The sequence below is a fragment of the Pseudopodoces humilis genome, chromosome 2 (assembly GCF_049639895.1).
Source record: "Pseudopodoces humilis isolate 2021_Gansu_Grassland_sample_001 chromosome 2, ASM4963989v1, whole genome shotgun sequence".
Taxonomy (NCBI): Eukaryota; Metazoa; Chordata; class Aves; order Passeriformes; family Paridae; genus Pseudopodoces; species Pseudopodoces humilis.
This window is the reverse complement of record NC_142201.1, coordinates 88,164,940-88,189,711: the sequence shown is the minus strand read 5'-3', so window position 1 is coordinate 88,189,711 and position 24,772 is coordinate 88,164,940. Positions and strand designations below refer to the sequence as shown.

The 24,772-nt window shown below is 42.2% G+C and overlaps 1 protein-coding gene across 1 annotated transcript in view; it reads left to right on the top strand.

Annotated features, from left to right (window-relative positions):
- CASR (calcium sensing receptor) overlaps nt 1-24,772 on the top strand; it is a 73,769-nt gene that overhangs the window by 44,753 nt on the left and 4,244 nt on the right. Inside the window, exons 5-6 of the mRNA XM_005523860.2 lie at nt 19,662-19,892; nt 23,330-23,453. Of these exons, the coding sequence (XP_005523917.1) occupies nt 19,662-19,892; nt 23,330-23,453 (355 nt within the window). The remainder of the gene's footprint in view (nt 1-19,661; nt 19,893-23,329; nt 23,454-24,772) is intronic.

The following is a 24,772-nucleotide window of genomic DNA, read 5'->3' as shown; positions in this document are numbered from 1 at the left end:
ATTTTCCATAGAGGCTGTATTTTTTGCCTCACAGTTTTAAGCTTATATAGGATCAAAATAAAGAAGATTGAATAATGGAGGAAAATAATGTGTGGCTCTTGGGCAGAAAATAGATAGCTGCCTTGATTTGGCAGTGGTATTTGTGAACTGATGAAATTATACATGACTTAGTCCCATTTACCCATTCATTCAATGCATTCTGCCTGCTGCCACATGGATCATATTCTGGCATTTTGTCTTCTGATCCTTTATGTATGCTCTCTACCTTACTTGGTGTTTGTTCATGCTATCCAATGTGGTATTCATTTTGTGGTTTTAATATCTACTGCATTCTTAACACAATTAGCATGGACTATCAAGTGATGGTATGTCAGATATGTTGAAAATTCTGTCTGCCTCATTCTGGTTGTCACAAAATGCTTGAGCCCAAACACACCTGAAATCAGAACAACACAGGTGAATAAATGGAGGATCACCTCCCAGTTTGCATGGCTATTTTCCTCTCTTTGGGATAGTCTAACCAAAACAAAGGCTGTCCTTGCCACAAACTGCAGAGGTCAGGTCACATTCAGATATGGGGACTGCAGTTTTGTTCCTGTCTAATCTCAGTTAACTCAAAAATATCAGTCAGATCGAAGTAAAAGGCTTTGTCTTGGCATTTATGGGAAACTTGCACTGCTCTAGGTGCCTGAATAGGTTTCTCAAAACCACTTTACTCGGAGTTGATGAGCGCAAGGTTTGACCCTGATTTAGAGGAATCCTGCAATTGCTGGCTGTCTCCAAAGTTTGTCTTTCAAAGCTATTCTGCTTTTCAGGAAAATACTGGCAGAAATGGGCAAGTCAGACAGATTTAGCTTTCACTGTTGTCAGTAAAAATGAACCAGAATAAATGTAGTTTAATTCATTCCTTTATGCCTTGTCAGCTTGGAAAGTAAAGCTGGATATTCATGCCATTGCAAAGTAAAATAATGTGTTTGTTGAAGATTCCATGGTTGGAAGAATGATCTCTCATTTCTGTGTTGCTTGTTGGGTGTTGAAGGATATACACATCGAAATGTAAAGCATCCTGCTGATCTAGGCATTTGGATATACATACCTGCCTGAGAGGAGGGAATCAGCATCAAGAAGGAGTATGTATGTAGAGAATAACCCCACTGGGCAGGAACAGGGAGCGCTGCAAAAGAACAGACTATACTTATAATCACCATCATATGGTGGCTTTCAAGCCCACTTGTGCATTTTTTTCGCTTTGTTTCAAAATCAAGCACATGAATAGCAGGAAAACGCCAAATTTGTGTGCACAGCTACTTCATACCAGGAATTGCAGCTCATTACCTTCAGGAAGCTTTCCTCAGCCCTGGGAGTAATGAGTTCACCTCACAAACATGCAGCCTCCAGCATTTCCAGAGTGGTTTTCAGAGAACCACACAGATGAAAATCTTTCTAGTAAAGTCAGTCTCATTTGTGTTGGTACTTCTGTCAGTGTTCACTGCCTGCTCCCTTTCTCACAGTCAGGTCAGGGTTTTCTTGATGGGAAGTGACCTGAGAGAGCAAGGACAGTGCTAGGAGTCCCCCATACCCATGACTGGAAGGAGCTGCTCACGGTGTGTGCAATTACTGGCCAGGTGCTGTGTGGTACAGATAAGGTGAACCTGCTGAACTTGTGTCTCCATTAGCCTGAGCTCCTGTCTGGAGCAGCAGGGTTGGTGGCTGGGGAGCAAAAATTACACATTCCACAATTTAATTATGTACCATTTAATTTTGTAGCCTTTCAGTGGTGTTCTCCTGTTAACACGTATGAGTATTTATTGTTTGCTAATTGCTAATTTTATATACTTATAACACAAATCTTTTGGGGGATGTGTTCTGTATCATTTGTGGAGGGTGCTTGTGCAGGTCCATATATAAACACAGGATTTTTACCTCAGTGATCAGTTAATTTGAAATGGACAGCCTAGCACAAATCACTGTGAGTTGGTTAAACTGAGTGAACTTCTTCTATTAAGAATTTACTGTCTATAGTTTAAGAAGACTCTAGGTATGTTTCAGCATGGGGAGTGTAGGATTTTTGTCTCCTAAGGTGAAAAATAGAATACTACCAACCTTCATGTTTATTTATTTATATCTACTTGTTTAAGAAACCATTTGCTCATTTTCTCCACCTGGGCCAGCGATCTGTGACGGATCCTGTCCATAAACCCAGTCTTGCTTCCTTTTGTTTTACCAGTGCCCCTGAAGCTGGCTATGGGCATTCCCAGTGGAGATGGGACTGGCCAGCCCAAGCTGTCCAGCTGCCCAGCATGTGCAGAGATGCAGGCACAGGCAGAGCTGGCAAGCAGGCAGGACAGCTTCCAGGCTGTGCCCAGGGGAACCTGGGCCACTCATTCCACATACAGAGCTGGCTAGGGAATTCAGAATCCTTTATCTGAAAATGGGGCAGCTGGCACTTCAGAACTCTGCAGAAAATTGCAGATTTTATTAGGATGTCTGTGCTACCCTTATTCTGAGCAATCTGAGCTGTCTTGTTTTAAGAATCTACGCTGCTGCAAGGCAGAAGATAATCGAGGTGCACACCTTTGCAAGATGCCTGCAAAGGACAGACAGTATTGTCTGCATCTGCCATTGTGTGCTGCACGATATTGAACAAGATGAGATCAGTTACTTCTTTTTGCACTGTTTCGTTCAGGTAACAAAAAGATGCAGGGCAATCCCAAACAAAATGTATCAATTCTGTTACTCTGGGGTAAGGCAAAATTTTACAATAAACACTAAGATTTAAAGTGCATGGGTGCAAATAGTACAATAGAAAAAAATCCTCCTAAAGGTTTCTAATATATCTGGCTGTCAAAAGACCACTCTCTTCTGCAGAGGAGTTGTGACTTTTTAGGAGTCTGTATTAAGTAGAGATAATTCTGTGCATTGCTCTGGTTCGTGGACTTGCCTACCCCAAACACAGGCTCTCCCATAAGCCACAGAATGGAAGTGGGAAGTTATGGCAAGGTGGAATACAGGCTGAGATCTGCTGTATTGATTCAACTGCCTCTATGTCAAAATTCCCTGCGTTTTTTAACTGTTTCTCCATAGCTGCTTTAACAATCTGGTTTTGAAGCCCTTTTTTCTTAATATCTTCCCTGATAATATTTCTCAAGTTCCTTCATTTTCTTAGTCAAATAGCTCATGAGGCTATTTCTGTGGCCACTTCTAGGAAAAAGTCTATCTGTTCTTTTTTCAGTTCCCCTCTGAGCATTTACAGGAGCCTCTCCAGTGTCTCTCTCTTGCTACAAACACTGTGTGGTCCTGCAAAAAAATCAGGAGAAAACTAATAGGGAATCCTAATCTATCCTTCAGAGCAAATATTTCCTGCTTCATATTATTTCTGTGTGAGAAGATGAAAGGCCTGTCTTTTCTTCAGACTGAGATCACTCAGTTTCTGCCCATTCATTTGGATTCTTGATGAGCAGCTGCTGGACCTCTCTTTGTGTCTTGCAGTAAAAGTATTGTGATTAAATGGGGAAGACGGGCTTCCAAGGATCTGAGAAGGCAAAGGTGTGTAGTCACCAGGTCATTGCACAGAGCACAGAGGGGTGACTCCCAGACAATTTGCAGGTTGCTATTACATTGGAGGCTTTGAACTTTGGCATGAGTGAAAAATAAAAGCTCTTCTAGGCCCCAAGGCAAAGCACAGTGCAAGGGCTGAAAAATGTGTTGTGCTAATGATTCTCAGGTTGGAGACCTGCTTGTGTGTATTATTCTATGGCTGGAAATCTGACTGACCTCGGACTCAGTGAAAACCTGTCATATGCTGTTCCACACAATAAAAACAAATACAAATTGGCTTCACCTAGCAACATCTAAAGTCTTTTATTACATTTGTGCACCTCCCAGTGAATAGTTCCTTCCTCAGTGCTAGGGATGCATATTGTGAAGAGGTAAAAATGGATTGGCACCTTCTCCAGCTTTACATTTAGGTGTGTCTGCCTGGCTGGAAATTGATCGTGCAAGGCTTTAAAGAAGTAAATAATGCCTTAGATGACACAGACCTTTGAGCCTAATGGCTTATCTAATCAATTTTTGTGACTATTAAACTAGAGGCCTGTCTGAACAATTCAAAAGCAGCTGCTTTGTGATATACAGAATTAAACAGTATCAGAAGAGCTATTAGATATGGCTGGTGGGGAGATTAGTCATTTGGGAAGAATCACAAGGAAAACAGAGGAAGCTCTTGAATGTCAGGCAACAGCAAAACCTTGCCTACTCTGCATTACAAATGCACTGGAGATGTGTTTGTTGTGAAGAGAAGGCAAGAGGTGTGCCTTTGTTGTGGGAGACAGATTTGAGAGGGACACAACTTGAGCCACATACAGAAATATGAGGGTCAATAGAGCAAACACAGCTGTTTCTCCAGCAGGGAAATAACAGACAATTGCTTATTCATCAGTTTGAAGATAATAACTTGCCATCAGCTGAGAGCATCAACTAAGCAGACAACAGATGGAGTATTATTTAGATGTGTCTTTAGCTAAAAGGAGAAAGACTTAACTGGACTCACCCATAGAAAATGTCCTGGGAAACAATTGCCCTGACAAGGCTGCTAGAAGAAGGGTGAATGAACTGCATGCAGCAAATACAACAAAGGACTTATGGTTATTAATTACTAAGTAAAGAATGGATGAGATTCTTCTGAATTGGAGTAGTACACACGGCCTGATGACCAAACCCACAGAATTCTTGTCTGCCCCCAAACATGTTGAATTTTTCAGAAAAGTCACTTTTAATATAGTCATTTATGCACTGCTTTACAACAAAAGCTGTATTTGAAAAGAACTTTTTTATATTTATGAAGCTCATTTATGAAGTACTTCTGTTAGCTGGGGAAAAGTCAGTTTTTCAGCCTGTAGTCAGAATTTTAGGGAAGGCTCCATGAAATGCTCATATAATGTCTCTGTAGCAACTTCAGATAACAATTATCCCTTGAATTACCTAGATATCAGACACCAGTATCTGTTACAAAGACACAGCATGTCTTTGTTGCACAAAAGGATGTAAAATTTCTTCCAGGACTGACCTTTCCTGATACTATTCACAAATGGAGCTGGTGACAAAGGGCACCTTGAGAGCTTCCTAAAGGCACACACAAAGTCAGATGAGGAAACAAGTAGATATATAAAAAATTTCCATTTATCCCAAGGTAGGGTTGAAGCTAACTTCAAAGGCATGATAGTCATAGCACAGTTTATTATTCCATTTCTTTCTGGGTAGTCATCTATCTTCACAAATGCTTTACTAACCTGCCAAAGAGGTTTATCCCCAAAGTGAACTTTAATGCACTATGAAGGACTGGTGTTGCTCTATACAGAAGTTAGAAGGAATGAGAAAAAATTACTTTTATGGTGACCCTTTTGCCTTGTAGAATTATAAAAGTGATCTTCCAACTGGACTAGAAGCAATACTTTGCTCTGAAAGGACTTTTGCCAGTGTCTGTAGAAAGAATGACATGAAAGACTGAAGAAATCAAAGCCTTGACATGAGATTTCTTTGTTGGCCAAGGCTTACATTGATAGAGGAATGGAAAATACAGATTTAAGCCAGTAGCCAAGTGGAACATGTGCCCAGACACAGTAACTGAATCCCCTGGAACATTAGTTGACCATTTATGTGACCTATGACTGTGCTTGCCCATTCTGAATGTCTGAAGCACTTGCATGAGTTCAGTTAACTCACTGTGACTATAGGAAAATTTGTGACTCCTTTTTTTTTTCCCCCATACTTCTTAATTAGATTATAAATAAGCATTGAACTCAGGTTTCATGAATTACCATGGTTTTGTTAAAAGAAAGGACACCTAGAGTGCAGAATCTGTTGGTTCTCATTCTAACAAAGAGCTTACCCAAGCATTGAAGTAATTCATCCTATAGCTCCAAATAGGAATGAATTTTCAGTCAAAAGCTATTACTTTCTCCTGGCCTAGAGAGCAGCACAGTTCCTCAAAGCAGTATCAGCAGTGCTCTGTGCAGGATGCAGATTCAGACCTCACTGGGGCTTTGAAGAGACTGATCCATAAGGAGCTGTTTGAAGAAAGTAACAGCAAAGGGCTGCGAAGTGACACATCTACACAATTGTTCTCTGCACAGTTGGGTAGGGATGGCATTAAACACACCCCAGAAAAAAATATTTCAATCAGACTTCGTTTTCGCAAGACAACACATGTGAATTACGCTACCTGAAAACACTGAGCACTTGAACCTTTAGTTCTACTAGTAGCTTTAATAATAGGACCATTTTTAATGTATTGATTAGTATTAGGCTTAAATTAATGAAGAGTCCTATCTTAAGCTGATAGATGCTTCACCATAACAGTTACTGTGCAGTATGTTGATGTCCCAAGAGCATTTAAGCATAATTTACTCAGTTAGGACTCCTGCCAATAGATCCTTCACCCTTAGTACACAGCAACCTGGGCTACTGTACCCAGTGGATTTCTCCGTATTATATTTGCTGCAAGTGAAAACCAAAGCAGTTATGGCATTAAGTCTAGACTAAGTGGCTCTGATGTTTTTTTCATGCCATGTCTGTAGGTAAAGAGAGGAGCATACAGCACAGAATACCATCTAGCAGCACTGACAATTAGGTTTCATTGTACCTGTACAATTGCCTTTTGCTGTCCAGAGACCATCTCTCTCCACAAAACCTCAGTAGAAACTTAAAACATGTTGAAGTGGAGTCACTTTCCAAATGATCGTGCAGCTTGAAATCCTTTGTATAATTAATTATGTAAATTTATGCCACATTCAGGAAAGTAAGTGATCTCGATCCAGCTAAAGGCTGCTTCATGTCGGATATAAAACCTAGGTTTTTCACTTCTGAAGGGCTGTGTTTGACAGCCAAAGGTGTGTTTAGCAAGATTTATTTTTCCCAAAGAGATGCTGACTAGTAGACCTTTTTTTTTAATTAGTATGATCCATGGCAGGCCACGTCTCTTGTCACAGATCACATCTGATTTCCAGTGGGGATTTACTGACCTTTAGTTTCATTGGTCCTTACTTGGACTAGCTTTATTAGGTTTAAAAGTCCAGATGAAGTATGCATCATTTTTCTCCATATAATATTTATGCACATTGATCAAATTATTCCTCAGTCTTACCTTGGTAATTTAAACAGAGTGGACTTCTAGTTTTCAGCTTTAGTTCTGTACCTTGTCCATTCACTCATCCCTCTTTTTGGCATGTATTCAGTATTCCTTCAACAGACTCAGCACAGCCAGACAGTGAAAAAAATCCTACATTTGCATACTCCTATTACTTCCTCATTTGTAGGAGTACAAGGTACCTGAGCCTTCCACGCCACCACATGCAATGGAAAGGTCACATTCAGCTGCCAGTAATACTTTGCAGCAGGTGGTACCCTTTCTGTGCCTGGTGTGAATTCCTTATGCCTGAATTTCACTGTATTAAACATAGAAGTTTGAAAGCAATCTGAGGGGAAATGCTTTTTCTTGAATATTATTTACCTTTCCCTTAATCCATGAATTTTCTGTAAATTTTCCCAGCAGTGCTTTTGTAGCTGCTGCCAGGGTACTGGTGAACATATTGGGAAACAGTGAGTTGTTTACTGAGGCTGGAGGAATTCCCCTTGAACTGATGATCTGCCTCTGTTGGTATCTGCTGGGCAATTCTTGATCCATGTTACGTGAAGTATAAAGCTCAGTTATTTCACTTCTGAAGGGCTATGTCTGTCAACCCAACCTGAATTTAAGAAGATCTGTATTCCTCAAATGTTACTAGGTGGCAGGAATTATGTTTTAGCCCTACAGTTTTGTATTAATTGCTCCTCAGCCCTAAACTCTTTTTTTCCGTTGTTTTTCCTGTGATTCACATCAGGCTAAGCAGCCTTTGGCTTCAGAGGACCTCCCTCTGCCTCCCTCTGTCTTTTCTTGGCAGCTGTTGCAGCCCACCAGGGGCTGACACTGAGCAGAACTTTGGACACAGTGTTGGGAATTCATTACACTTGCGAGTAGCAAAAAGGTGGATTGGAGTTGCTGTGGAATAGGATTAGATAGCATATTGACTTTGTCATTCAAAGCCAGTGGCATTTTTATGTGTATATCATAAACCTACTGTATTAGTGCTCTCTTTATTGCTCATGGACTGCTGTGATGAACTGTCTGGTTCTGTCAGCCTTTTAGATCCATTTTAAATTGCTCAGGCTGCCCTGTAATCTCTCTTTAAGGACCTTGTGCCTCAGTTAATGTCACATTATGGCTCCAAAACCAGTGCCCTTGAGATAAGAATGTCTGTGGTTTTTTTTCTGATAGCAAGGGTACTAACACATCATTCATTTAGGTTTCCTGCTCCTCCTCAGCTCTCTCTTTGGCATTCCAGCCTCTTTAGCTGTCTCTCACAGCCTTAATGTCAGGAGGATCTGGCATACATGACAACTTTGAATTTTAATATGTTCAAGGAACTTCTTATACATTGCCTGGTGATTTTTTTTTCTTCCTTGTTCTCTGGGGTTTTTTATGTTATGCTTTCTGTCAATACAACACCTGTGGTTTTCAGTCTTATTTGGATGTTCTGTGTTGGATTAGTGCTTTTAGAGCCCACCATAATAAATACTGCTATTTGAGCTCTATTTGTATGATGAGGATGGCAACATATCATTACTCTCTAATTAATGAGCTTTCATTTTAATGAGCACAGGCAAAATTCTGGACTGATAATGGGTTTATCATGCATGCAGTACAGTCAGTCCTTTCCTCTAGCTTGTCCATGGATTTTTTCCATTCTGTGGAGTTCAGAGGCCTCCATCATCACTGTCCTTTGCTTGTATATCACCAGAGCAGAGACTAAGTCAGAAGCCTCCTTGATTTTATATAGCATTATATCCTGAATCTATGGGTTTTCCACAGACATTATTTTTCATTTTCCTACCATAACTTTTGTCCTAGGAACTGAATTAATGCTCACAGAGGCTCATTAAGGAGGGGAGAGGTGCTGTCACTTCAGTCATTTGTCCCCAGAAGAAACCTACTGCCATCAGTAGATCAGATTAAGTCTGTTTGGGATAGCACTGAACTGGGACAGAGGCTACTCCAGATGCCCTAACTCCTGAAGCTGCTTGTAGGAAGGATTTTTTGGACACTAGGGAACTAATACTACACTATCATGCTTTGGGCCATACAGATTTGTTGGGGTACCATCATACAGCTGGATCATAATTTAAAAAAGAAAAAAGGAAAATGTTAGAGGTAAAAAAGTATTCTGTCATCTCTTTCCTACTCTAGAGCTAGTCAACTTCACTAATTGCAGTTAATGAAAGCATCACTGTCCAAGCCAGCATTTTGACAGATTCAAAATTAATAGTTTCCCCTTTTTTTGTCACTAAGAAAAAGTAATTACAGTTAAAAAAAGAACTGTCACTTGAAGGTCACACTTTTGAGTTTGAGTTTAAAAAAATATGCTTGTACTGAATTTCATTTTACAGGATTTCACATGTTTCCCTATGTAAATCTTTGGTCACGCTGGGCAAAATCATTAATCTTTACCATAGCATGCCTGTGTGAGGTGCTGTTTGCTATCAGCTAAGCATTACACAGTACAGGCTCAGGACTGGTTTTCTCCAGACAATTGTATTTAGAACTGTAGGTGCGCACAGGGCCAGCAGGAGTTGTGGAGGACCTTGGGGAAACAAAATATCCTGTTCCCATCCTTACTGTGTGCTACAACCTCCTAACTGATGGTTAAATCAGTCTGGAAATGCAGCCATGCAATGCCAAAATGTTGCAAGATCATTTCTTTGGGAACTTCTGTGGCTCATTAGACAGGTCTTTCAGAAGCTTTTCAGACTCAGGTTTGCAATGGAGTTGAGGCAACTGCAAGCACCAGTAAATACCAAATGGAGTTTTCTGAAATATTGCAGTTGAACCTGACTTGTACAGTTCTGTTCTGTTATGAAATCCACTAGGCTTGAGCTTTTGATTTCTCTCTGGACATCCTTGTAAATATTGTACTGTAGTAAATCTGATCCTAAATCAGATTAGTCCCATTTTATATCAGGTCACATTTAGAAATGCTTGCCTTTGACATTTTTGGTTTAAGTTACTTGCTTCTACTGCTGTAATAGTAGCTATTAGTTTGGTTTTTTGTCACCTTTCATTGTCAAGAGAGCATCAAAGCTTCTGCAGTTTTTAAGCAGCAAAGCAGAGTCTCTTGGTTGCTGGTGAGAACACCACATAAGCTGACGCACCAAGCCCAGTTACAGGCAGTAAAACTGGTCCTTGTCTTAGGAAACTCTAGGCTTCACCAGTTTCCAAGCAGACTAAGCACTCACAGCATAGAATGAGGCAAGGGAAGCACCAAGCACCTTCCTCTGAGCATCAAGTGAGGGTATTTCCAACACAGTCCACATGAGTTCCTTCCTCTGCCAATTTCTGCAAGGTTTTATTGGAAGTCTTGCTTCTCTCACACAAAGTAAGGATATAATGTATGCATGGGTCCCCATGTCAGCACCAGTGCTGCCTCAAGGACAGGGCACTGGTCAATGGAAGAGGCAGAGAGAGATCCAGCCCCCATCTGCCTAGGGATCATATCCTTGACAGAAGCGGAAAAGAGACAATTATCAGTTACAGTATGACAATCAGCGCATCTTGTCATGTCAGCTGGATGTCCTGTATTTCTCTGGAGACCTGAATAAGGTCAGTTGCCTTTGCAGGGACAGGGGTTTCTGCTTCTTTGAGAATATATCACTTATTTCCCGAAAATCACTACGCGTGTGATAAACAGATAAATAATTCCATGCTTTCATTTTGCTTGAAATGGAAGACTGACTGTCCAAGAGCTATCATCACCACCTATGGACATCTCTTATCTTCGTTTAATTTAAATCTCCTTTTCTGATCAAATGACTAGAAGAAGCTTTTTCCAGAGGAGACTTGTACTATCAGCACTATCTTTTCAGTATCATTTTTTCTTACTTTCATATCCTAATATTTTGTTTGCTCTTCCTGCTGCATAAAGCACAGTGTTTTTACTGAGCTGCCTTACAATAATGAACAGGTCTTGAGTGGTTAGTTCATTTTCTTCAATAAAAATTATGAATGGCTTAAATTATTACTTCTAACATATGGCACATTGTTTTCGTCATACACATTTAATTGTGTTATCCAGTGACCTTCCTAGCTTTGCAAGGAAGTCATTCAGTTCTTATCAAAGCATAACAGTGAATGTTCTTGAGTTGTTCTCAGGGTTCACACAGCTATTCTCGAGTATTGAGTGAATTCTCTTGCTTTCATTCTGCTTTTCAGTTCAGTGCAGATCTAGAATTTCACCAGAGCTGGGATGTCCATCCCATCTTGCCAAATTTCCCTTGGAGTATTCTCTGTGTACCTCTGACCATCAATTCCTCTCTCTTTGACACCAGCACTTCTTCCAGAGTCTCTCTCCTATTGTTCATCTGCCCTGTTACCAACCTGACAGTTTCAATCCTGGAGTACAGCCCAGGCCTCACCCAGTAGCTGCTGACTGGTTTTCATTATTTTGGCATAAAGTGCTCAGTATCCCCACTACACACCGGGCGTTCCTTGTGCATGAAGCTGGATGTGTGTAACAGGAAGACATCCAAATTTTTTGTGAGGTATTTACAGTGAGAAACACAACTCTGTTCCTGGGTACCTTTCAGCTTCTCCACCTAAGATACCCTTATAATGATAAAAAGTATTAACAGTCACTTCTTCAGAGCAGTATGCCAATAGAAACCAGGGAGCTTAGGTGGAATCTGGTCACCAGAGACAGGACCTAAGGGAATGGCCTGAAGCTGGGTCAGGGGAGGTTTAGATTAGATATTAAGAAAAGGTTCTTCACCCAAAGGGTGGTGGTTGGGCATTGGAACAGGCTCCACAGGGCAGTGGTCATAGCACCAAACCTGGCAGAATTCAAGAACCATTTGAAAAATGCTATCAGGCACATGGTGTGACTCCTGTGCAGGGCCAGGAGTTGGACTTGATGATCCTTGTGGATCCCTTTCAACTCAGAATATTCTATGACTCTGTGAATGTAGCAAGTGGTGTGAGGCAATGTCCTTCACTGGCTGAAGAATACCATTATCTTCTGGACAGCCTTTGGAAAAAGGTGACAGTAATGGTGTTGGCACATTCTGTCATCTTGGTTTTAAAAACTGCATCAGCACTACATGCTGTCCCTCTTGGTGTACAAAGGGCAACAGGGAAGGAGACAAGTTCAGCTCCTGCTGGTAAGAATGCTTTGGACAGAAGGGTAAAATTAATCTTGCCCTGCCTCAGGCTTCTGAAAACAGGTATTATTGACACAAGGGGCCAGGGCCAGCACCTTCCTGCCTACTCACTTCCTGTGTGTCAGAACTGGTTGATGCTGTGATGACAGCACTGCCTTTCAGAGACTCCTAGAGCTGGGCCTACATAAAAAAAGGGCAGAACAAGATATTCCAAATTAGAGAATGCAGCAGGAATTAAGGATTTGATACAAAAAGTAAAAACTTGAGTTTTGCTAGTCTGTAAATGAAGATTGACACATAGGTAGTTGAAAGTGAAAAGAAGAAAGAAAAAACACCAAAAAATGATTGCTCCAGACAGCATTTCTCTTAAAGTATTGTATGAGTGGCTCTTTCAGAACTGGCCTGGGCATATTTCCTTGTGATACTTGACCACTGGCAAAACCCAGGTCCTGCACACCATCACCCCTGGCCTAATGGAATAGCTGATCTCTCAAGACCTTATGCCTGTTACAGCATTATGAAGGCATCTTCTCCATGCACTTGATGAGAGATCCAAAACAAGAGAGGAGATTGGGCCCTCTGCAATTCAAAGTGAAAGTCAGGACTTGCCATCTTGAGGACAGTTGCCAGGTTTCCATCTTCATTCACACTGAGCCATGATGTGGTGGTGGTGGCTGCTCTCAGCATGAACACTCTATCAAACCAAAGAGAAAAACATTTGGTACTTGTCAGCCCTGAGCTGTTTTACAGGCCTGAAGATAGGTAGATAGAAATTAAAACTTAATCATGGGAAAATGTGTTAATTGTCAAGACAGGATTGCTTGCAACTTTGTGTTAAGAGGGGTAATTGGTTGTCTTTTATGTTGACAGACACCTATAATGTGCCCAGGTTCTCTTCCATTGCAGGACCATTTGACCTAGGGAGGAAACACACCAGAAAGAAGCCAAGAATATTAAACCTTTGACAGTATATGGAGACTGATTAAGGACCTGTCACAAGTGAGACAGAGTAAAGGACAGGTCATACCACACCTGGATAGTGACGTTTATTTACATTTATTTAAGAATTAACAAGACTACAACTTTTAACTGCTTGGTATCTCACACGCTTTTGCTTTCCCCACAGTGTTACATCACCAGCCTCCCCTTCATGGTAGGGACATGGTGGAGGTCTGTCAAAGTGGAATTTCTCTGTTTATGCTGACTAGCTCCTCTAAGTTGCTTTTCTCAAGCATTACTGGCCAAGGTTACTGAGCATCCCCCAACATTTGTCTCCACACATCTCCTTCAGCTCCAGGATCTTGTCCTACTTCCAGTGGTTTTCATCCAAACGTGATCTTCACTTTCTTGTTTCTAGCCCTGAGCTCTAGATTTTGGTTGCAATCATCCTCCCAAGTGGTGGATCTGTCTCCTATCTTGTTACTAATTGGAGTATTTAGGACATGTCACTATTGTTTAGTCCAGCTTCTATCAAAATGTACAACTAATCTGTGGCTTGTGCTTCAGAGGACAGCTCAAAGTTCAGCTTTGGGCATGCATGCACACACAAAATTCTCTGCTATCTGACAGCATCCAAAATTTAAAATGGATGGTTTTGCCTTCCACCAGCCTCAAGTGACAGAAAGTGAGTGTATATTGCAGATCAAGAAAGGGGGGGGAGAAAGGAAATTGACAAGGCAAAACAAAGGTATTAGGTGGTATTTCTTAAAAGTGAGACAGCATCCTTCAAATAACTGAGTTATGTCCAGTGAGTAAAATTGGAAGATTCATAAACTCTGGCAGATTAAATGTAAAAATAAAATAAGGCAGGCCAGAAAAACAAATAAGCAACATCCTGAAATGGGGTAGAAGCTCATAAATCCTATTTTAAACATTACACGAGCAGGACTGTCTGTTGAGCCATAGATTATCACTGCAAAAGACAAGGTAGAGCCGTGACAGAAGAAAAGCGTGCTCCTCATGGACAAACTTAAGAAGGTTTAGTTATTTATGAGGGACTTTTAGAGGATCTGTCTCATTGAACTGACTATAGAAGAAACTATGGAACACAAGAGTAAAATGAACCTTGATACTTCAGGGCAAGTGAACAACATTCACCCAAGGGATCTGCCAGAGCTCACAGATGAAGTATCTGAAGAGCTGGCTGTGGTGTCCATCTCCTCACTTGAAAAATCTTGGGCCCTGAGGCCTAGAAAGCTGACAGATGAGACATCAGTTTTCGGAAAGGGTTCTGGAGGAGATACAAGGAACTAGCAGAGCCTGATTGAGACCATTATTAGAAATTGGGGTTTAAAACAAATTAAGAAGGAAAACCAGAATATACTGAGGAAGAGTGCCCATGACTTCTCTAAAGAGAAGCCCTACCTCACAAACCTCCTAAAGTGCTTTGAAGGCTTTAGGATGTGTATGGAACTTCTATTCACAGAGTACGCTTAGGCTTCTTGAAGGCATCTTCTGGTAGACTGTCAGCAAATTCAGAACTTACGTGTGCATTGGTTGAAAGATAGTCAGCAGAGTATAAAAATAAATTATGAGACCTGACTTAGCACAAATGAAGTTGGTCAAGTCTATGGGTGGACTCCTCAGGTCTGTCTGAGCAGTAGTCAGAAAAAGCAAATGCACTTTTAAGAATAGTCCCACTGAAAAAGGGACAGAGAGGTAAACAGAGTGTCCTGAGGCCACTTTCTCAACCCTTTGGTGCATCTCACTTCAGCATCATGTGCTAGCCTCAGAACTGATGAAGACTACTGGGAATATTTAGAGAAGGGTCAGTGAAACAGCTTCTGTACAAAATGTAGCAACATCAGATAGGGCTCAGCAGCCTGAGAAAGAGGTGTCTGAAGAGAGGTGATTGTAAAATCCTGAGGCATGGAAGAGATGACCAGCAAATGACAGTTCTTTGCCAATATAAGCATGAAGGTCATCAAAAGAGATTCATAGCTGCTCTGTTCCAAAAGGGATGAAGAGCTGCTTGTCTCATAAAATGTAGGTCTCTGTGTTGTAGGAGGATGTGGATGTGAAAAGTTCTCACAGGTGCAGAACACAAATGTGCAACATCATGGAAGAAAAATCCACCCAAAGGTTATCGGGTACAAAACCTCTGGCCCAGGAAGTCACTGAGCTTCAAAATGGGTGAGAATGTTCAGGGGAAGTATCACAGCCCCTGTGCTTCTGTTGTAGGTATTTGCTGTTGGCCACAGTCCAAAGCAGGTCCTGGGCAGTTGAGCTGCCAGCCTGGTCTAACACAACTGTATTTATGTTGCAGCTTTATGATCCTCCCATAAAAGTGGAAACCACACGACCCAGAATATTTAGCCTGGATAAAGTATGGGATGCTGCACGGCTGGGAATAGACTTACCAGGAATAATGGGAGGGTGAACTAGAGGGCAGCTTGCAAGTCCTTTCCAATAACAGGTGTTTTAATTAAAAGGCATTGCAATTCAACATGAAGTCTGTGACAGAGAGAAAAAAAAAGAAGGAAAAATTACAGAAAGAAATACCTGAAGACAGCAGCTTGCACAATGCTCTCTCCCCACAGGCTTCCACCAGCTGCTGACAGTGTATCCAAGCTGCAAGGTCAGCACTTCTTTCATAAACTCTTGGTTCCAGGATATGATGCACCTACCCCTGACACATGCTATTGGCCTGGCTGAAGCATGGTCTTTTAGGTCTTTGAGGACTGAGTCTTGGTTATGTATGTTCCTACCTTTAGCTACAAAACCTAGTGAGACATTTTTAACTGTAAAGCCTTTAGCTAATCATTGATAGATTGGTGATTATAAAATAGTGCTGTGGTTATTCAGAGTCTACAACTTCCTCTTTCAAAGTTTAGTGCTTATATATTCCTTGTCTGTTTAAGCTGTATTTTCACCGTGTAAAGAGCAGAACTTGTGCAATACAGAGATACGATCCTGGGACTTTCTTGCTCTCTAAAGAAGGAACATGTTGTGGTAGTTCATTGTAGCTGCCCCTCCGAAATTTAGATTTGAAGAAAAACTCTTGTTTTCTGGAAAGAAGAAAAACCAGGTTTTGTTATTTCTGTTGTTCCTGTTGCCTCTACATTTGGGATTTTAGTCAGGTCATGTGTCTTTCCTGCATGAACTGATACATACTTTGTACCCACTAGCTACAGCTGCGGAGCTGATGTTGTTATACCGTGCGTGGGGAAAGACAACTTTAATTGCAGATCATCATTTTTATATGAATTAGCAGTCCGACAGACATACCAGGTCATACGTGAAATCATTTATAACCTGAATCCTCAGGTGTAGTGTGTGTGTGTGTGCAAGGGAAAGATCCTGTCAAACTAATCCTACAAAACCCCACTAAAAGCCAGGGGTATGTATTACTTTTAAGGAACCTAATGACAGGAAGGAAGGCAAAGGAACAGACTAATTGATATGAACTTTATTAAATTAAACAAACAAAAAATTGCATTCAGGGAATCCAGAAGTTTCTCCACCATTTGTCTTGCTGATCCTAAGACCAGTGAGCCTCCTGCTGCTGCAGCTGACCAGGAGAAGCATGACTTGAACTGAAGAATCTTCAGTATGGCTCTTGCAAAGATTGTCTCCTAGTGTGTGTAACAACTGCAGTCAAAACAAGGGCAAGGTGTCCTGTCTATACAGGTAATAGTCAAACCAGCAGAGATAGTCAGGATATTCTGTTGTCATTCAGAAGGATGCAGTAGTGCATCCATTATGCAGCTGCGTAAGAGTGTCATACTGAGTTGGAGTGAGGAGAAACAAGGCATTAGGCTCAGCATAATAATCACCTGATCTGGACATCAAAGCTGCAGCTGTCACCCTGTGGTAGTGCCAGAGCCTGCAGAGGAATGTGAGCTGCCCTGCTGAGCACCTGCACTGCTGATGGAAAAAGTTTCTGGTAACAACCAGACCAAGATTGAAGCCCCTGTGCAGATGAGGCCAAAGTGAGGTGAGGGAGTACAACACATCACTGTGGATCTGCAGACCCTGTCACCTGCTCTGACCTCAGAGCTGCTTCTGCTCTGTTCTCACTGTCCCCTGATGGAGCTGAGCAGGTAGCATCTTCCTGGGTACCCCTGGGCAATGAGGGCAATGAGAGGGGAGCAGTCTCCTATTTCCTTACCCACAGCAGGCAATGCCCCAGCTCTCCACAGCAAAGTGCCAGCACAGAGCACCTTCTTTTGCTGTGTCCATCAGAGGGTGAGATCTTCCAGGGACACATCCTGGTTCTTTGGTGAGATCATTCCAGCTCCACACCTTATGAATGAGCTTGTCTCCAGAGGAGGGGCAACAGGGATGAGAAAGACAGAAAAAATCCTGCCTTCTGTGTCTCACCCGTTATTCAAAGACTGAGTATTGTAGTAATATTTTGATACTCTTCCATCAACATCACACAAGCTGGAAAGGTAATGTTGGCCATATCTTTTGTAATACTATAATGATTTTTCCAGACTCTCTCAGGCTGGCATTTAAACAGGCAGTGGGAGGAGGGTATCTGTGGCTCTGGGGATTTTAGCTTTAGATAGGAGGATCCCAAAAGGAAACAGCAAAAAATGAGACAATTTAGCAAAACTGACAGGAATTAATGAAGTTATTCTGTTCCCCTGTCCCTGTGTTTCCAGGTGAAAAAGATTCATCAAAACAATATTGTCTGTTCTGTCTGTGGGGTGAAGAGGGTTCTGCCTGCCCAGACAAATTGATTTAGTTTCGGTTTCTCTTACATTTTGCCATCCAAAGTTGTATGTTTGGGCACTTGCAGGTGAGAGAGAGATGGGGAGAGAAACTGGGCTTACAAGCTGTCACAGGCAGTAGAACCACAGCAGCAACTATGCTGCTGGGGTCTAGGGGCAGCTGACAGCCAAGTGCCCTCAGAGTCACCTCATCTTTCCATACATGAGCTTGGAGAGAAATCTGATAAGTGCATAAATCAGCAATTATTTTTTGAACAGAAATAGGATGTGGATGAATTCTATCACAGTTGCCAGTACAGGCTTTCTTGCATGCTGAAGTTTCTTGGGTCTACTTGTCAGGCTATCTAGATCATGAATTTTACAGCTACAGTTGTCCTTGGGATTAGGGATATGCAGCATACTGGCTGTGAGCCAGCTGAACATGAGCCAGCAGTGTCCAGGTGGCCAAGAAGGCCAATGGCACCTGGCCTGTGTCAGCAATGGTGTGGCCAGCAGGAGCAGGGCAGGGATTGTCCCCCTGTACTGAGCACTGCTGAGTCACACCTCAAGTGCTGTGTCCAGTTCTGGGCCCTTCACTGCAAGAAAGACATTGAGGTGCTGGAGCACATCCAGAGAAGGGCAAAAGAGCAGGTGAAGGGTCTGGAAAACAAGTCTGATGATGAGTGGCTGAGGGAAGGAGGAGCCTCTTCAGCTGAAGAAAAGGAGGCTTAGAGGGACCTTATCACTCTCTATAACTCCCTAAAAGGAGGTTGTGGCAAGGAGGTTGGTCTTTTCTCACAGGTAACAAGTGACATGATGAGAGGAAGTGGCCTTAAGTTATGGTAGAGAAGGCTTAAATCGAATAATAGGAAAAATTTCTTCATGGAGAGGGTGGTCAGGCATTGGAATAGGCTGTCAAGGAAAGTGGTGAAATCATCGTTCCTGGAAGTGTTTTGACAACATGTGGAGATGGCACCTGGGGACATGGTTTGGTGGTGAATAGAGCAGTGCTGGTTGGATTGTTGGACTTGATTATTTCAGAGGTATTTTCCAGCCTTAATGATTTTATGATTCTGTATGACGCTTTTAAGGCGTGAGGTGAAAATTACAGGGAAGAACTCCTGGGAACAGGCAGAATGTGATTACTTTCAACTATGCAACCATGAGACAGAAGCCAAAAAAAGTGGTAAGAATTCTCCAGGTCTGCCATATGGCATATGAACTTGATTTTATGGGGTTTTCTTACTGAAGTGCATTGGGCTTGGCTTTTTTCAGTCCAGAGTCAAGTCTGAGTTGTTTCTCAAGCATTCCTGTTTCTGAGTGATTGATCATTCAGAGACTAGAGGTACCAACTGAGAGCATTCATGCGGTGGTTGCAGGAGCGGGGTGAGAGCCATGCATGGGTGACTGAAACACATGAGAGGCTGCTGCCACTTCTCTGGCCCTAGCAAAGAGCTGTGGGCTTGTAGAGGTGACTCAGAGGACCAAAGAGGAATGCTAAATGGATGATGGGGTAGCATCAGTGTTACAGATGGGTTGCCAGCCACCCAGAGGACCATGATACCTTGTGTTGTCTACAAGGTTTGTACAGGTTCTGTGTGTTCATGTGACAGAAAACCTCCTACTGCTGTGATTAAGAGATTTGAAGAGATTAAGGTTTGTAGCAAACTGATTCTTCCCAGTTCTGTCCCCATAGCAGATGTGTGCTGTGATAGGGTTGTAAAACACAGGCATTCATAGTGTCTCTCTCTCTCTCTCTAGGTTCTCAAGCATCTGCGACACTTAAACTTCACCAATAACATGGGGGAGCAAGTGGATTTTGATGAGTTTGGGGACCTGGTAGGGAATTACTCAATAATCAATTGGCATCTCTCTCCGGAGGATGGCTCAGTCGTCTTTGAAGAGGTTGGGCACTACAACGTTTATGCCAAGAAAGGGGAGAGGCTTTTTATCAATGAAAACAAGATCCTGTGGGGTGGATTCTCTAAGGAGGTAAGTGCGTAAATCCTCACAGCAATGTTTTCCAGATACACAAGCTGAAATTTGAGCTAGCCCTGCACACTCCTCATCTTATGGCTCCATGTTTAATTAAAGGATCACTTTACTGTATACACAGTCTCCACCATAGTCTTTCATGCCCTTCTTATACACTGAAATAACAGACAATGTCTCCTCCTCTTCTGTACATTTTTTGACCCTAGGTATTAGTGTTTTAAATTATGTCTTTTTTTCTTGACCCAAGCAGATAGGGTAGAATTTTATAGCAATGTTTCAAAAGGAATGAGAAATTCATTACCCAAGTCTGGTTGGTGACTAAATCAATATTTTGTGAGCTCAGTAGTTTCACTGCTGAAAAGAGCCATCTCTTTCACTCCCATTATCTCTGTATCAAGAAGTGTCTCTTCTTGCTCTTAGTTACATTTACAATTCTTTCTGCTGGCTTTACCCACCAAGTCCCAGACCCTTCCTCACACCCTTGCCTTGCAAACCAGCAGAACACGCCCTGTCAACCTGCTGGGGTTAACTTGGACATGGTGCTCAAATAGTGGAAGATGCCAGCACCTGCTACTTTTTTTTGTATTCTCCTTGAGTATGCTTATGCAGCCTCAGAAGTAGTGATCTCAAGATGTATCAATTCACTTCAGTCAGGCCTAAGTCCTTCTCCACTGTCTTGCATATGTTAAACATTTTCAGCATAATTATGGTCACAGGCAGCCAGGCTGTGTCTGACCCACATGATGGAAATATGGTGCAGACATCTCCAGACCAGAACCAGATGAACTGCTGTTATAGCTGGCAGCAGCCAGCTAGGCAGGAACTCTGACTCCCAGAGGGAATACTGAGTGGGCATATGGTTTATGGTCTGGGAATTGACACAGGAAGTAGAATATTAGCTCAGAAATGTCACTTCCAGGCCCTGCTGTGATGTTTCAATGTGTTAAACCAGCACCTGATTAATGAACAAGGCAATTCATTTCCAGCTGATTCGTCACATTGACTGGCAGATCAGGTAATGCTTCTGCCTTAGCTACTTGCCCAAAACAGCTACAGCATAAGTTCAGCCTTTCCTTTACTCCAGCTTCATTTCTGGTTCAAGTCCAGAGCACTCTGAAGAAAGCATGAATTGAACAGAGCATACTACCACAGATATACTGAGCTCAGAGCTTTTCTAAGCCCAGCTGGAGTCTCTAAGCACAAACTACCAGTGAAACTTAAAAAAATGATATCATAATCCCTCCTTCTGATTGTTGCAAATGCATCTTGCACTTTTTCCCGCAGTTAGGACTTACTGTTTTTTACTTAAACTGAGTAATTGAGTTCTCTTGGTCTAAATTTCTCCAGCAGTGCAATATTTAACTTTATTCTTTGTCCTAACTGTTAAAAATGTGACAGGATATTTCTGAGTATAATGCCAGGGCATGTAAATTTTGGGCAGTCAAGGGCTTTGCAATCTCTGTCTGCTGCAGCCTTTTATTTCAATTTATAGACTTCTAATTTCTTTCAGATAGAAGTCTCTGTTCAAATAGAGTAGCCAGTACTTCACTCATTGTGCCTCTTGTCATCCCCAACAAAAGTTTAAATGCAGGTAATTTTAACATTCAGGAACTTCAGCATTGGGCAGACTTGCAAAAGAATGAGTTAAAGAAGTAGGTAAGATAGATAGATTCATTTTGGTAGAATTTGATGAAATTCCCCATAGAATACTTAAGAATTCAGCCAAGGCAATCACAAAAGTACTAGTAATTCATCTTTGAGAAATGTGGAGGATGCATGATGTCTCAAAGGATCAGAGAGAAATCGTAATACCTGTTTTTAAAGCAGTTATAGGAGAAACAAGGGAATTACACACAAGGAGCTGAGCTTCAGTAACCTAAAAGACTTGATAAAAAAAAATTAAACCATTTATAAACACTTATAGGATAATAAACTGATAAGAACAAGGCAACATGTATTTGTCAAGATAAAATCATGCCAAAGCAATTTAATTTTCTTCCTTGGAAACTGAATCAACTTAGTAGATAATGTGGAAGCAGGATGTGACTTTAGCCAGGCCTTTGATTCAGCTCTGTTCAAAATCACTGATGGCAGCCTAGGGAAAGACAGCCTAGACTGATGAGGTCCTCTTGATTGATGCACTGCCTGCTCAAAGACTGTCCCAAGGAATAGGAGCACTGTGTTTATAGCAATAGGCACTAACAGCAAGGAGTGCTTCAAGCCAGGAGCTGCAGGGATTTGCCCTGTGTGTGTGTGTCTGTCCCATCAATGATGTAATCTTGATGAACGGCTTGGGAACAGCATTCCCAAACTGTGCTGCAGCTGCACTTCAGAGTGATAGGCAACAGAGACTGTCCTCACCTGAGCCCCAGAGTGGTCATCTCTGTATGGCAATTGTCATTAGTGAGAGCTTTGCTTCCCCTGCGGATAAGGTTGATGCCTGCACATCGGCAGCTTCCAAACCATAGCTAGGACTCATTGCGTAAGTGCATCATCACAGGAGACTCCTGGAGATCAGCAGGTTGGCAGCACTTGGGTAAACTAGCATCAAACTTCTGAAAAAGGTGAATGGAGGCTTCCAAAAATAACAGCCATTAACTATGTATGGATCATGGTACTTCGGTTGCAGTGGAAATTGTAGGTTTAACTCTCCTGAGCTGAGAAAGCCATGTTCTGTGTCAACTCTCTTTCCTTAATTTACTTGGGAAAAGATGAGCTCAACCTCGGGTCATGACTCTATGTGACAAAGGCCCTTCCATTTATCATGCTGAAGTCTTTGTGTCAGTGTTCTTCAGGCATGTGGTGAGCGTGCCCGTGCAACCACTTGCTGGCAGGACACGACAGTGGGCTCAGGCACAGCATAAATGCACAGCCAGCAGGTGACATCATTTACAGCAGTAGAGGTCTTGGAAACCTTTAGATCTGTGAAGCGATACTGATTTGAATCTTTAGACGTTCAGTGTTCTTAAAGAAGTGAGTTTCAGAAAACCATTTTAATTCCCATAAATTATTAGCAGACAATATGCAATATATCAGATTGGGGATCAGATGTCAGGGCCCATCATCTCCAAGGCTGACTCAAATTCCTGCCAGTAGAGAGTGATTGTCTTTTCTTTCTAACCATCTAATGACTGTTTTGAGGTATGTGTATCATGGTGACATTACAGTTTGCAATACCCATAACACAATAGACATTACAAAGACCTGCTGATCTTCCTTACTATCCCTTGATGTGTTCCTTAAAAGAAATCTCACTGCAGTGGGTTGGGGAAGGACTATTGTGCCAAATGTGTCTATTTTGTGGGAGGAAGAGGTGAGCATCTGAGGCTCTTCATCCAGCACACCAACCAAGCAATAATACCCTTGGAGGAAGCCAAGGTCTTGCCATAGTAAGGCATTGGCACCATTAACCTGCTCGGGCTCTTCTCTTGCAGGTGCCTTTCTCCAACTGCAGCAGGGACTGCCTGCCAGGCACAAGGAAGGGCATCATTGAGGGGGAGCCCACCTGCTGCTTCGAGTGTGTGGACTGCCCCGACGGGGAGTACAGTGACGAGACAGGTAACGCCCACAGAGCTGCTCCGGGCCTTGTCCAGTTACGCTGAAATTGTAGTTGTCTTCGCTTCTCTGCAGTGCTGGACTGGTGCCTGCCTTGCCAGGAGGCTTCACAGAAAGTCTGAGGGACTTCTGGAAGGCTTACAGGAGTTGAGTGTGGTCCTCAGGTCCTGTCTACTGCTAAGCCTGCCTGTCCCTTCTGCTCCGCATTGGGAAAACTAAGGCAGAGAACCTGAAAAATAACTTGTGTATAGAAAGCCTCTCAGGCAGCCACAAGCAAACTCTATTGCACTGTAGCAGTAGATTTTCTTCCTCCAAAAAACCTGGAGGAGGAAGAAAGTCTCCATCCTAAATTCTGTAGTTATCTGTCTGCCTCCATCTTTTCCTCAAACTGTCAGGCTTTTATTTCATTCTGTACAAAGAAATAAAATCCATTACATCCCAAATTTCACAAGCAGAGAGGAATATTTCCCTTTATGGACTCAACAGCTAAAGGTTCTGTTGATTACTGGCACCGCAAAAGATCAGAATCTGTGGATCCTACTGAGCAACCATGGACATGTTTTTTGTTTGTTTCATTCGGAGCTTGGATCAAGCCACTCAGGTTCTGGAGGGGGCAGAAAAAGTAAACTCAGGTTTAGAAATGGTTGAAAAATTCTGAATTTCCAACACCACTTGTGCCTTGTTGGCACTTGTTACCACTTGCCTCAGTGTTGGACATCCCCAGGGTAACAAAGGCAAGTAAATTCTTTCAGGATATCAGTCCTCTCCATACTGTAAGGCCACACTCCGGACCTCCTCACATCCTCTCCAGTGAACACTGCAGACCTTGCCGGAGATGAACAATTCAGCAAACTGCAAAACTGAACAAGTGTTCTTTGGGAGAATGTAATTTGTGTCCTATGAGACAGGAATATTTTTTTAGCATGACCATATATAGTACTACAGGATGCTTGGGAGCAGCATTTTCAGGTTGAGTAGAAGCAGTTCTGATCATGTGTAATAGCGGTCTTCTGGTGTTTTTCACATAATTTTGGGAGCTAGCTCTGGTGTGGAGGTGAAATTTATGGGACTGAGGTGGCAACTGTCTTCTGACTCTACAGTTTCCTGCTGCAATTTCAGCTGACAGTAATAGTCTTTATTTCCTGTGCTTGCCAGTTTTATAGGCATAGAGAGCAGTTTTACAACCAGTTTCATCCAGCAGAATTCCATGCTACCGGAGGAAACAATCTGTCCTTTCCCAGCTGTTTGTTCCCACATTTTATGTTGGTACTTGTATGACCATGGAGCAAGTTGGATCAGGTCTTTGGCCTTCCTGAAAACAA